Source organism: Diplodia seriata (genome assembly GCF_021436955.1).
Source record: "Diplodia seriata strain FDS-637 chromosome Unknown scaffold_2, whole genome shotgun sequence".
Classification (NCBI taxonomy): Eukaryota; Fungi; Ascomycota; class Dothideomycetes; order Botryosphaeriales; family Botryosphaeriaceae; genus Diplodia; species Diplodia seriata.
In genome coordinates this window covers 574,258-587,609 of record NW_027117309.1, presented here as the reverse complement: position 1 = coordinate 587,609, position 13,352 = coordinate 574,258, and the positions used below count along the sequence as shown (strand labels likewise).

At 60.6% G+C, this 13,352-nt stretch overlaps 4 protein-coding genes across 4 annotated transcripts; 2 read left to right on the top strand and 2 right to left on the bottom strand.

Annotated features, from left to right (window-relative positions):
* Positions 1-344: 344 nt before the first annotated feature.
* On the top strand, positions 345-2,934 carry MEF1 (Elongation factor G, mitochondrial; the record flags this gene model as incomplete). The annotated part of the gene is made up of 4 exons (XM_066773060.1): positions 345-553; positions 617-728; positions 805-1,980; positions 2,029-2,934. 4 exons carry the CDS (start codon positions 345-347, stop codon positions 2,932-2,934), a joined length of 2,403 nt encoding a protein of 800 aa, XP_066635627.1.
* A 553-nt stretch (positions 2,935-3,487) lies between these two features.
* SLS55_001565 (uncharacterized protein) lies at positions 3,488-5,055 on the bottom strand (the record flags this gene model as incomplete). Its single annotated transcript, XM_066773059.1, has 4 exons — positions 3,488-4,443; positions 4,566-4,766; positions 4,816-4,889; positions 4,946-5,055. The coding sequence occupies 4 exons, from the start codon at positions 5,053-5,055 to the stop codon at positions 3,488-3,490; spliced, it is 1,341 nt and encodes a 446-aa protein (XP_066635626.1).
* Positions 5,056-5,730: 675 nt separating this feature from the next.
* SLS55_001564 (uncharacterized protein) lies at positions 5,731-7,800 on the top strand (the record flags this gene model as incomplete). The annotated part of the gene is made up of 3 exons (XM_066773058.1): positions 5,731-5,972; positions 6,039-6,921; positions 7,222-7,800. 3 exons carry the CDS (start codon positions 5,731-5,733, stop codon positions 7,798-7,800), a joined length of 1,704 nt encoding a protein of 567 aa, XP_066635625.1.
* Positions 7,801-8,522: 722 nt separating this feature from the next.
* SLS55_001563 (uncharacterized protein) lies at positions 8,523-11,744 on the bottom strand (the record flags this gene model as incomplete). Its single annotated transcript, XM_066773057.1, has 2 exons — positions 8,523-11,458; positions 11,741-11,744. 2 exons carry the CDS (start codon positions 11,742-11,744, stop codon positions 8,523-8,525), a joined length of 2,940 nt encoding a protein of 979 aa, XP_066635624.1.
* Positions 11,745-13,352: the final 1,608 nt, after the last annotated feature.

Sequence of the window (13,352 nt, the reverse complement as noted above, 5' to 3'; positions counted from 1 at the left end):
GGATGATTTCCGTTGTACCCAAGAGGGACAGAAAGAAGCATGTAACGACCTCAAGAGTCAAGGAACTGGTACATAAAATGGGCGGCACTGGTTTGGAATACCTATGCGCAAGACAATGTAGTCATTCACCAGCCAATGACAGCCGCTCAAATACATATGGCACGTGATGGCCTCGCTTTGTTCCTGGCTGAGTCAAGTCTTGGCGAGGTTAGGGCAAAAAAAGTTCCCCGGGCGCTGGTCTGAGCTTGCGTCTCGGTGGTTTGTCGCCATCTCCGCAGCAAGACAACCTTCCACCGCGTCCTTCGTTTCCTTGTGCATTTGGAGTTTCCTCGTCGCCGGCCAAGATGAGGGCAACGGGGCTCATCAGAGGGCAAGCTGCCGCGCTACGCTCCGTGACCAATGGTGCCAGGTTGAGTTGCCGCCAATCGTCACTCATCCAGGCCAGATGCGCATCCACTGCCGCCCTGCGCCCGGCTTCCGCAGGCATTGCCCAAACTCCCCGTGCAAAGCTTTGGTCTGCGAGAAGATGGCAGTCCGGTGCCGCTGCCGCTGTGTCAGTACCCTCTTTCAAGCATTGGGAAGTGGCGCGTCCTCCATAGACTAACACGCCTCGCAGGCTCGACGCCGCCCAGCAAGATCCGACGGCGCTCACGCAAGAAGCCATTGTCGATAACCTCGATCCTGCCGAGTGGGAACGGTTGCAGAAAGTTCGGAATATTGGTATCGCTGTACGACATCCCGGCCATTGCGGATACTTAGTGGTTATGCGCGCGTAGATGACGGACGCATTGCTGACGGTATCAGGCGCACATTGACAGCGGCAAGACCACGGCGACCGAGCGTGTCCTCTTCTACACCGGCCGCATCAAGGAGATTCACGAAGTGCGTGGCAAGGATGCCGTCGGTGCGAAGATGGATTCCATGGATCTCGAGCGTGAGAAGGGTATCACTATCCAGTCCGCCGCCACCTTCTGCGACTGGGTGAAGAAGAATGACAAAGGTGAGGAGGAGAAGTACCACTTCAACTTGATCGATACGCCTGGACATATCGACTTCACCATTGAGGTCGAGCGTGCGCTGAGAGTATTGGACGGCGCTGTCATGATCCTGTGCGCCGTCTCCGGCGTGCAGTCGCAGACTATGACGGTCGACAGGCAGATGAAGCGCTACAACGTCCCCCGCATCTCCTTCATCAACAAGATGGACCGAATGGGCGCCAACCCGTTCAAGGCTGTTGACCAGATCAACCAGAAGTTGAAGATTGCGGCTGCCGCTATCCAGGTTCCCATTGGTTCAGAAGACAATTTCCAGGGCGTCGTCGACTTGATCCGCATGAAGGCTATTTACAACGATGGACCTAGGGGTGAGATCATCAGGGAGACGGATGAGATCCCTGCGGACCTGGTGGATGTGTGCAAACAGCGCCGTGGCATGCTTATCGAAACCCTTGCGGACGTGGATGAGGAGATTGCTGACCTCTTCCTTGAGGGAGAGGAGCCCTCGAAGGATCAGCTGAAGGCTGCTATCCGCCGTGCTACCATCAGCCTCAAGTTCACTCCGGTCCTTATGGGTTCTGCTCTTGCGGACAAGTCTGTCCAGCCTATGCTGGACGCTGTCGTCGATTACCTGCCCAATCCCGCCCAGGTCGAGAACATGGCTCTGGACAAGAAGCGTAAAGAGGCTCCTGTCAAGCTCGTGTCGTACAACTCTCTGCCGTTCACCGGTCTTGCGTTCAAGCTTGAGGAGAGCAACTACGGTCAGTTGACCTACATCCGTGTGTATCAGGGTTCCCTCAAGAAGGGCATGTATGTGTACAACGCTAGGACGGACAAGAGGGTCAAGATTCCCAGGATTGTACGCATGCACTCGAACGACATGGAGGAAGTCCAGGAAATCGGTGCGGGTGAAATCTGTGCTGTGTTCGGCGTGGACTGCGCTTCGGGTGATACTTTCACGGACGGAAAGCTGGAGTACACTATGGTAAGTCACCATCCTCAGCCTTTAATACCTTTAAGCTGATTGTTCTAGTCCTCCATGTTCGTTCCCGAAGCCGTCATCTCCCTGTCAATTCAACCCAAGCACAGCAAGGACGGCAACAACTTCTCCAAGGCCATGAACCGCTTCCAGCGTGAGGATCCTACATTCCGTGTCCACGTCGATGCGGAATCGCAGCAGACCATTATCTCCGGTATGGGTGAGCTGCACTTGGACATTTATGTTGAGCGCATGCGCCGTGAATATAAGGTCGAAGTCATCACCGGCCAGCCCCAGGTTGCGTACAGAGAAACGCTCACCGAGAAGATCAAGTTCGACCACACGCTCAAGAAGCAGACCGGTGGTGCTGGAGACTTCGCCCGTGTCATTGGTTACATGGAACCCACGGGTTCCTTCGGCGACAACCATTTCGAGCAGCACGTAGTGGGCGGTACCATCTCGGAGAAGTACCTGTTCGCTTGCGAGAAGGGTTTCATGGACTCGTGCGCCAAGGGACCGCTCCTCGGCCACAAGATCCTGGGCACCAGCATGCACCTGATGGACGGCGCGACGCACATGACGGATTCGTCCGAACACGCGTTCCGCACGGCGACGCAGCAGGCGTTCCGCAAGGCGTTCCGCGAGGGCCGGCCGCAGGTGCTGGAGCCGGTGATGAAGACGACCATCACGGCGCCCAACGAGTTCCAGGGCAACATCGTCGGCCTCCTCAACAAGCGCAACAGCACCATCAACGACACGGAGATTGGGCCCGACGACTTCACCATCTACGCCGACTGCTCGCTGCAGAGCATGTTCGGCTTCTCCACCCAGCTGCGCGCCGCCACGCAGGGCAAGGGTGAGTTCAGCATGGAGTTCAGCCACTACAGCGCCGCGCCGCCGCAGCTGCAGAAGGAGCTCATTGCCAAGTACGAGAAGGCGCAGGCGGATAAGAAGAAATAGATGGGGGACGAAAAGGAACGTCCATGGTGGAAGGTTGAGGGCGCCGAATGAGGATGAGGATGGACAAAGAGCTTACTGCTGTTGCTGTATGATATCAACGGCGGGATACGATGGGATATGGATGGCTTGGATGAATCGGGAAAAAGAAAAAGCGAAGGGTGGATTGGGATGATCTGTTGTGCGCGATTCTGCATATAGATAGGAGCAGGCCGGGCACTTGTTTTCTTTCTTTTCTTTCCAAATCTGTCGCGATTCTACAATTCTTGTATTTTACATGGCCTGCGTGTCTAGGGATTTGCTTTCGTCCGTCAGAACAAAGTGGGATCCTCAGGGCATGCGTTGTCGCATTGCGGAAATAGAGATACCAAACTCCTCTCTTCACAAGACAGAAAGAAAAAACTTCTATACAAGACCCCTTTCTCTCTCCCTCTCTATATCTCTTTTTACCCTGCTCGTCGTCGTCTTTCTCTACTGCTACATTTGCGCCACTACCATTGCCCGCCCACCTTTTCGTAGGTCAGGGCCCACCCCACGTTTTCAAGCAGCGCGAAGATCAAGCAGCGGCGGCGGCGGCGGCGTCGAACGCCCTCCGCACGGCCAAGGCGACGGGGGCGAAGGTGACGACGCGGTTGTGGCCGCCGAAGGGCAGCAGGTCCATGCGCACGTCGACTTGGCCGTCGGTCGTCGCCGTGCGGCGCACGCGTCCGGTCCGCTTCTCGCCGTCGCCTTGGGCCTGCACGGCGACGTCCTCGACGACGACCTTGTTGGCGTCGTTTTCACCGTCGACGACGACGGCGGCGGCGGCGGCCGAGGCCGTCTCGTACAGCGTCTGGCCGTGCGTCCACGGGATGTCGAAGTCGTCCTTGGCGTGGATGACGTGCAGGCGGAGGGCTCGTTTGGTGTTTGACGACGACGACGACGAAGCGGCGGAGCCGACGAGGGCGGCGATGCGCGAGGCGGTGGGCCAGGTGTCGACGATGGCGCCGCGCAGGTAGTTGACGAAGCGCGGGTAGCCGCGGACGGGGGAGAGGACGGGGATGAGGCCGAAGATGCGGTACGTCTCGAGCAGGGTGGGCAGGGAGGTGAAGGGGGCGATGAGGACGATGGCGGCGAAGTCGACGGCGGGGCGGTCGGCGTGCTGCTCGCGGTGCAGCGAGAGCGCCGCGTGCGGGGGGCTGCTGCTGGTGGCGGTCGTCGTGCCCGTGGCGTTGGGGAGGAGGGAGAGCGAGGCGGACGCGTCGGCGAAGTGCAGGCCCACGGCGCTGGCGACGGCCGTGCCGAGCGACTGCCCCACGATGACGATGCGGGACGAGGGCATGTGTAGCGTGGAGAGGGCGTAGGTCACCAGCGCGACGCCGTCGGCGATCAGGCCGGCTTCGGTGGGCGTGCCTGTTGACCGCCCGAAGCCGCGGTAGTCGACGGTGAGGAGGTGCGTGTTGGGCTGGGAGGTGAGCGCGCGGTAGGTGTCGGTGCGCCAGCCTTGGGCGACGTGGCCGGCGTTGCCATGGACTGTGGGTTTCGTGTTAGTTCTAGAGGGACTTAAGTGGTGGTGCTATGCAGGGTTTTGGATCAGAAGAAAAGAACGACAGAAAAGGGGAGAGTTTGGACGGGTTGGAAGCAGCATCACGCACAGTTGATGACGAGGCGAGCATCAGGATCATTTGCTAGGAGTTCAAAGGCTTTGGTTTGCGTGAAGTCGCCGTCAGGAGAGCCGGAGGGCTGCTGTTGAAGCTCGGATTCGTGCTTCTCGTACACGTTGAGAGGGAGCACGTGCCAGGCGTAGAGGATCTCGTTGTCGAGAGTGGTGACGTTGAAAGCGGTCACTTGGTTCTCTAGGCCGGTGTCAGCAATGTGAAAGGTGGTACGTATGGAGATTCTAACTTGCAAAACCGTACGCTTGCGGCTTGTCCATGTCGGCCCACCAGGCGCTGACTATCTTGTTGGCGTAAAGTGCACTAGTACTCGGAGTAAGTTTGAGCTGCAAATCTAGGATCAAGGCAGGCGGACGTACTTGCGCTGGATGGTAACATTGGTCAGACAGAGCATGAGGGCGGCATACAGGGCGCCGGCGCCTGCAAGACCAAAGTAGGCCTTTTTAAAGAGGGGGCTGAACGATAGCATCTTGCACTCCTTTCACGTGTGTTAGAATGAACAGACTGGGATATGAGGCAGAAGAGATGGAAGCAGAGACGATTCGTTGATGCCTGGCTCAGGCAAGATAACGTGGAAAACCAGAACAGGAGTGTATGCACGGTGAACGCAAAGACTCGGAAGTGAGATGATAAATGCAGACGAGATTGTGGCTGATGCCAGCATTTACCTACCTGGCTTCTACCAACCCTTGTAGATGATGCGGACAGGTGGTCGGTGATGGCCGGAGCTTGTAGGTTGTTCGGCCGTGGTGGCGGCCTCGTTTAGTCTTGGCCGGCAACGCGGTGGCGCCGCATGTGATAAGGCAGCATAGCCACACATCCGTGGGAGTCATGGTTCAGATAGTAGATGCATTGCGCGTACTTGTCTTGCCTGTCTCAAACTCTCTACCTGCTCTGAGAGGAGAGGTTGGCTTGCGAGTGGCGGACGGGAAATGGGCTTGGCCGGAATCCCGCGGCGCGTCACCCATCAAAGCTCGCGTGAGCCTGTCGCGACTTTCTTTCCCATGACGCGCGCCCACCCGCAACCCTGCATTGCCGACCACTGCGCCATCATACGCTGCCGCAGCTGAAGCACCGATTTCTCCGCATCCTTCCCCTTGGCCTCTCTGCTCGTCACGCCCATCTCCGGCTCTTCGTCGCAAAGATGCAACGGCGCAAATCCGCGCGCAACCAGAAGCCCGAGCCGACACCTGCGCAAGAATCGCCCGCGCCAGCCAAGGACACTGCGAAGGGCAAGAGGAAGGACACGCCCGTCAAGGAAAAACAGGCAGACACTCCGCCTGCGCCCCCGCCGCCTCCGCCACTGCCCACTAAGCTTGCAACCGGCCAACCAATCCCCACCGTCAAAGAGCCGCAGCCCGCGAGCCTTCCAGAGTCGGACTGGCAGTCAGTGATTGAAAGGCATGACCTCTGAAGCTGCCATGGGTGGGATTGAGCTAACGAGCTTCGTAGTAATGTCTTGAAAGCAGCACTCGAGAGATCGCGACAGAAATGGATGACGCCTGGCATTTTCGAGCTTTACTACAGCAAGGCGGGGAAGAAGAAACTACCAAATAAAGGCAAGAACAAGGAGGAGGACAAGGACAAGGAAAAAGACAAGAACAAGACCAAGGAGGGCGGCGGAGATGGCGCCAAGGAGAAGGAACCGTCTGAGACTCTGAAGGCGAAGCAGATGAAGCGCGAGGGCAACTGCAAGCTCTACATCGACCCGCACCAATGGGACATCACGCTATGGACCATGAGGGAAAACACCGTTCCGCCTCCCCCAAAGCCGAAGCCCGCTCCACCTCCACCGTCGTACAATCATCAACAGGGCTACTACTATGGCGCCGGTTACAGTGCGACACCACCCTACCAGCACTATCACCCATATCCTCCACAACACCCGCAACACCCGCAGCACCCGCCGCATCCTGCACCCATACGCAAGCCACCCCCTCCTGCGGCACCGAATCCACCTCCGCCGAGTCGGCCTGCCCAAGCACCCGAGTCGAACCCTGCAGCATCCAAGCCAGCACCTGATCCCGTCATCCACATGCTTGCCGAACGTGCAAATACAAATTTCAAGCTGAGGGATATCATGAAGATTGTAGCAAGAGGAGATGCGACAAAGGAACAGCTGGAGTATTTCCAGTCGCACATCAACGAGCTCACCGAGAGGCTCGAAGCACAAAAGAAGGCACAACAAACGCAAAAGCCAACACCGCGGCCCGCACCTCCACCATCAACTCATGCTGGCCCCACTCCTTCACCCGTCCCAGCGAGTCCCAGCCCCGCACCGGCTCATGACAGTCAAGCTTCTCCAACCGTTCAGGCCAGCCCGGTTCCACGGCCTGTACAAGCTAGTCTGGCGCCGCAGCCACCAGCAGCTTCTTCTCCGCAGCCAACACCGAGGCCTCCTTCGTCTTCCGCTTCTTCAGCACCACCAGCCTCCGCATCGGCCACAGTCGGTGCTCCTCAATCTCTACCACCTCCCAGCCCCGCAACTCCGACGCCGGGGAAAATGCCCCAACAACCGCCGATGACGTACTACACACCACCGCCCCCATCAGGACCATACGGCCACTACGCGCCTCCTCCCCCTCATTCTCATCCCCCGCCGCCACCTCCCCAACCAGCCCAACCCGTCGTTCAGCCACCACCTCCGCCTCCTCAACCCACCTACCGCGCCCTCTGCATCGACTTCAACACCAACGGCGACCGCCTCCTCTTCCCCCGCGAAACCATCCTCGAGGCGCTGCCGGGCAACCAGGTGCTCGCGTCCTTCCTCAAAGTGCACAAGGTCGACCAGGCCACGCTGTCGCAGCTGCCAAAGACGCAGACGTACTACTCGCCGGGCAAGGAATACTACCAACCCATCACCGTCCGCTTCCGCGCCACGTCCCCCGCCGACACCCATAGCACGGGCGTGTTGCAGTGCCTGTTCCGCTGGGTGCGTCCGCAGGAGGAGGTCAGGAAGTTTATGGAGGAGGTCATGGATCGCGCGGAGCCGGCGGAGGATGTCGAGTTGGCGGCAAGGCTGCCGAGGGAGGGGTTCGTGCAGGAGGGGACGAGTATGTTGATTGGGGTGGAAGGAAGTAATGGTGTTGCGAGAGAGGAGAAGGGTGGTGGTGGTGGGAAGGGGAAGGATGCGGTGGCAGCGGTCAAAGAGAGTGTGGAGAGGGTAGGGACACCGGTTGGGGAGAGGGATAGGAAGAGGAAAAGGGCGAGGTAGGGGGGTGTGGATTTCTCTCTGTTGTTTGGGGGAGTGGTGGTCGTTAGTTATGATGATATGATACCCTACGGGAGGATGGTCGGCTTGAACCGTTATGTGGGCATGATGACGGCTGATGCCTTTGTCGCTCGACATTTCCAACAAAAACATATGGACAGACACGAATTAATCAAAGGAACCATGAAGGACAAATGTCAGATACAAAATCAATGCCTTTTTCTCTACAGCCGTATATACACGAATGAGAGAGAACGAAAGAAGGTTGTGCTGAGAAACAGCTAAAAGCGAATCAGGCAACGTCGATCCATGAAATCGAAAAGAAACCGTAAAGCCCATGCCCGACAACAGATCCTCGATTCCCACCCAGAAAATTTCCCATTACACCCTCGCCACCGCTTCGTATTACACCTGTTTGCGGTCCTTTTCTTCCCCAAACCCCTCCTTACGCATCATGCCCATTCCCATTTTCATGTGTCCCATTTCCCGGCCGTTTAAGAATTCCAAATACCATGAAGAAAGATAAATAATAAAGCGTACGAATGTATGGAATGCGAGTGAGTGAGTGAGCGAGTGAGAGTGCTTGCGTTACAGAAATACAAAAAGAGGGAGACAAAAGTACGGATTATACAGTAGTCATCATGAGAGGGGACGACCGACCAACCAACAATAAGTCGTCGCGACAACAACAACACAGAAACACCTCAACGAACGGCACATCGTCATCACCTCCTCAACCCCGCCGACGGAGGAATCCCGAGAATATTGTTCAAGATGTTCGCCGTCGTAGGAAGAGGCCTCGTCGACGTCGACGATGATGCGGTCGTCGTCGTCGTTGGCCGCGTCGTGGTCAACAGCGTGGAGCCGCTGCTGGACGATGGTGGTACCGTCGCCGTCGTCGTCGTGCTCGTCGGCCGCGTCGTGGTCAACAGCGTCGACGGCACCGCCGCGGCGGGGACCAGTCCCGGTCCCGACGACGACGACGACGACGGCCTGACGGAGGAGGACACTGGTGATGACGGTGTCCCCGGCGCCACAGACGACGGCCCCAGCCCCAAACCCAGCCCGGCCGCGACCGACGCCGACGCCGACGCCGACAGCGCCGCCGATGCGGAGGGAGGAGGAGCAGCAGGAGCGGCGGCGACGCTGGGAGGAGCGGGGTTGAAGAGGCCGGGGAGTAGGGCGCTGAGGGGATTGGGCGCCGCCGCCGCCGCCGCGGTGGTGGTGGTGGTGGGGGCGACGGGGGCGCCCAGGGAGGCGGGCAGCGCGGCCGGGCTGCTCGACGGCGACGACGCGGCTGGAGCGGCGACGGCGCTGGGGGGAGCACCTAGGAGGCCCGGGCCTGGGAGCAAGGCGCTTAGGGGGTTGTTGTTGTTGTTGTTCGGTGCTACCGTGCTGCTGCTGCTGCTGCTCAATGCGGCGGCGGTGGGAGGCAGGAGGACTGGAGGGTGGGCGCTGCTCGAAAGGACGACGGGGCCGGGACCGCTTGGGAGAACGACGGGGGCGTTGCTGCTCGCTTGAGCGGCAGCGGGAGAGACGGCGGCCGCGTTCGAGGAGGCGACGGGAGCGGGAGCGGGAGCGGGAGCGCCGAGTAGAGTCGCCAAAGCGCCGAGAGGGTTGTTGTTGTTGTTGTTGTTGTTGTTGACGGCGGCCGGGCTGGAGGACGGCAGTAGACCAGGTGCCACCGCTGACCCGGGGACGCTTGGTACGGCGGCTGAAGGAGCACTTCCACCGGCCGGAGGCGCAGAGACCGCCGGGGCCGCAACCGCTGGCGCGGATGGGAACAAGCCCCCAAGACCCAGAGAGAGGCCCACGCCGGGGGCGGAGACTTGGGCTCCACCCGGAGCGAGAGTGAGGCCCAGGGTGGGTGTAGCCGACGGCGCGGGAGCGAGCGAGAGACCGAGGCCCAGATTGAGTCCGCTGGGTTGACCGCTGGGGCCGAGAGAGAGACCAACTCCGAGGCCGAGATTGAGGAGATTGCCAAGGTTGGACTGCAAAGCGGCGACCGCAGAGGGTGCGGCGGTGGTGGAAACGAGGTTCAGACCGGAGCCTGCAACCGGGGTGGAGCTCAGCCGCAGGCTCACCGCGCCGCTCGCTAGTTGCGAAGGACCGAGGACGGAGTTGAGCAAGTTGACAACCGGATTCGAAGCAACGGCGTCTGCAGAGGGAAGTGCCACAGACACGCCTTGCGAAGCCGCGGCCACCAGGTTCGAGGCCGCCGAGTTCACGGGCTCGATCAAGTATGGTGCCTCGGTTGGCAGGTCACTGAAGAGTTGGGCGAGTTCGGTTGGGGAGAGTTGTGCAAGGTAAGCCTCTATGTCGGGCATGGCAGTGGCAATTCCGGGCGGGTCACCGGGGAATAAAGTTGGCAGTAAGCCCAAAGTGAATGGAAGTTCAGGTTCGGTGGTGGTGCCGGGAAGGTTGGGAAGGGCGGTGGTTGTGTCGGGGATGACGGTGGGAAGAGGGGCTTCCAAGCTAGGGACACTTGCGCCAAGTGGGCTACTGAAAGCATTTGAAGCGAGCGGCGAGCTCGAAACGTGGGCGGATGTAGCAGCCGAAGGAGCAATGGGCGCCAGAGCCGTGTTCGGAGCGGGGATCAGGCCTGGCCCTGGGAGACCGACGGGTAACCCCAGAGAAACACTAAGACTTGGAACTGCAGCGCTGGACATGTGAGTAGACGGAAGACCGCCGCTGGGAACAGCAGCGCTCGGTGGAACGACAGACGGTGCAATAGAGGTACCAGCGCTCACTGACGCACCGAGACTGAAAGCAGGAGCGCTGGGCGGGGCAACTGATGGGATACCGGCACTTGGGACACCAACGCTCGGTGGAGCAGCTGATGGGAGACCAGCACTTGAGACATGAACGCTCGATGACAGTGCAGCGACGGGCACGCCAGCGGTAGACTGAGCGACAGGAAGACCCGAGTTCGGCGAGCCTGCGCCCGGCAATCCAATCCCTGGCACACCAAGGAGGCCGCCACCGCTAGGGACAGCAATGCTTGGAAGAGCGGACAAACCGAGGTTGACGCTGGGGAGACCAAGGTTGGAAAGTCCGCTTGGAAGACCGAGGCTGGGGAGGCCGGCGCTGGGGAGGACGGCACTTGGGAGGACGGCACTTGGGAGGGCGGCACTTGAAGGTGCGGCGCCAGGCAAACCAGCATTTGGCACGCTGGCTCCCGGCAGACCAGCGGAAGGAAGAACAGCGCTTGGAGGCGCAACGCTGGGAAGACCGGCGCTGGGGAGGCTGACGGAGTGACTGACACTAGGAATGCCGACGCTGGGGAGGGCAACGCTTGAAGGTGTTCCGCTGGGAAGACCAGCGCTGGGGAGGCCGACGGAGTGACTGACACTAGGACTGCCGACGCTCGGGAGGGCAGCGCTTGAAGGTGCTCCGCTGGGCACACCTGCGCCTGGCAAACTGATCTGTGGCAGACCTCCGCTGGGAAGCCCAATGTTGCTGACGCCGATGGGAACGAGAGCTGTATTTGCCAAGCCGCTGCTAGGCACGCCCGCGCTGGGCAGAACGTTGCTAGGCGCAGCACCGCTGGGGCCAGCGTTAGGAATTGAAGCACCAGGCAAACCAGCGCTGGGAACACTGGCACTAGGCGCACCGGAATTGGGAAGAGCAACGCTTGGCGCACCACCTGGTAGGCCGAGTCCTGGAAGTAGGGCACTTAGGGGCAAACCGACACTAGGTGCACCAGCACTGGGTAGAGCAGCACTGGAAGGTAGAACAGCACTGGAAGGTCGAGCACTGGACACGCCAGCGTTGGGGACAGCAGCGCTGGGTGCACCACCTGGTAGGCCGAGTCCTGGGAGTAAAACACTCAGGGGCAAACCGACACTAGGCGCACCAGCACTGGGTAGAGTAGCACTGGAGGGTCGAGCACTGGACACGCCAGCGTTAGGGACAGCAGCGCTGGGCGCAGCACCTGGTAGACCCATTCCTGGAAGTAGGGCACTCAAGGGTAAGGGTAACCCGGCACTGGGAACACCGGCACTAGGCACGCCAGTACTGGATAGAGCAGCACTGGGTACACCAGCACTGGGTATACCAACACTGGGCGTAGCAGCGCTGGGAGCACCGCCTGGTAGACCAAGTCCTGGAAGCAGGGCACTCAAGGGTAACCCGGCACTGGGAACACCGGCACTAGGAAGATTAGCACTGGGCACAGCAGCACTGGGTACAGCAGTACTGTGCACAGCAACGCTGGATGCACTACCTGGTAGACCGAGACCTGGAAGTAGGGCACTCAGGGGCAAACCGGCACTTGGCACACCGGCACTAGGTAGATTAGCACTGGGCACAGCAGCACTGGGTACAGCAACACTGGGTACAGCAGCACTGGGTACAGCAGCACTAGGTATAGCAGCACTGGGTACAGTAGTACTGCTGTGCACAGCTGCGCTGGACGCACCACCTGGTAGACCGAGTGCTGGAAGTAGGGCACTCAGGGGCAAGGGCACAGCAGCACTGAGCACAGCAGCGCTGGACGAACCACCTGGTAGGCCAAGTGCTGGAAGTAAGGCACTCAGGGGCAGACCGGCACTGGGAACACCGGCACTGGGTCCACCGGCACTAGGCAGGCCAGCACTAGGAAGACCGGCACTAGTTACAGCGGTACTGGGCAAAGCAGCACTAGACGGCCGAGCACTGGAGACGCCAGTGCTGGGAAGAGCAGAGCTGGGAAGAGCAGCGCTGGGCGCAGCACCTGGGAAGCCAAGTCCTGGAAGCAAGGCACTCAAGGGCAAACCGACACTGGGCAGGGCGACGCTCGGAAGCGGAAGGCCGCCGAGAAGACCACCGCCAGCAGCAGTGCTAGGTGAAGCAATGCTGGGTAGGCCGAGGTTGGACAAGGCGTTCGGCAGACTCGCCCCAGCGCTGGGGACGGCGGCGTTGGGTAAACCGATGCTGGGAACGCCGACGCTGGGAACAGGCAGGCCAACGCTGGGGACAGCAGCACTGGGAGCGCCTGCACTCGGGAGAGCTGCGCTCGGGACGCCAGCGCTCGGGAGCCTTGTACTTTGAGACGGCGCCGCACCCGGCGAGCCCACGCTCGACGGCGACGGGGCCGCCGGCTGACCGAGCAGTCCGGGCAGTCCGAGGCTGGGCAATCCAAGGCCGATGCTCGGCGCGGCCCCGAGCGAAAGTCCAAGGCTGGGCAAACCGATGCTGGGAAGGCCGATGCCGGGGAGGCCGGCGGCGCTCGGTGCGGCAGCACTCGGGAGACCCGCGCTCGGGAGAGCGCCGCTGGGCAGTGCTGATCCGCTCGGGAGACCTGCGGTTGGCACGGCACCACCACCACCACTACCACTACTCTGCGGAGGATTAGGATTCTGCTGCGGAGGACTACTGCCCCCCAGCCCCGGCAACCCCAGCCCAGGCAAAACCCCCAGACTACTCGGCAGAGCGATGCCACCACCACCACCGGTCGACGGCAGCACTAGACTCGCCAACACCTGGCCCACCTGCGACGCCAGCGGCGCGTTCGACGCCAGCTGGCCGGCCAGAACCGAGACGCCGCTGGGATCCTGCAGCTGGCCGAGCGCCGA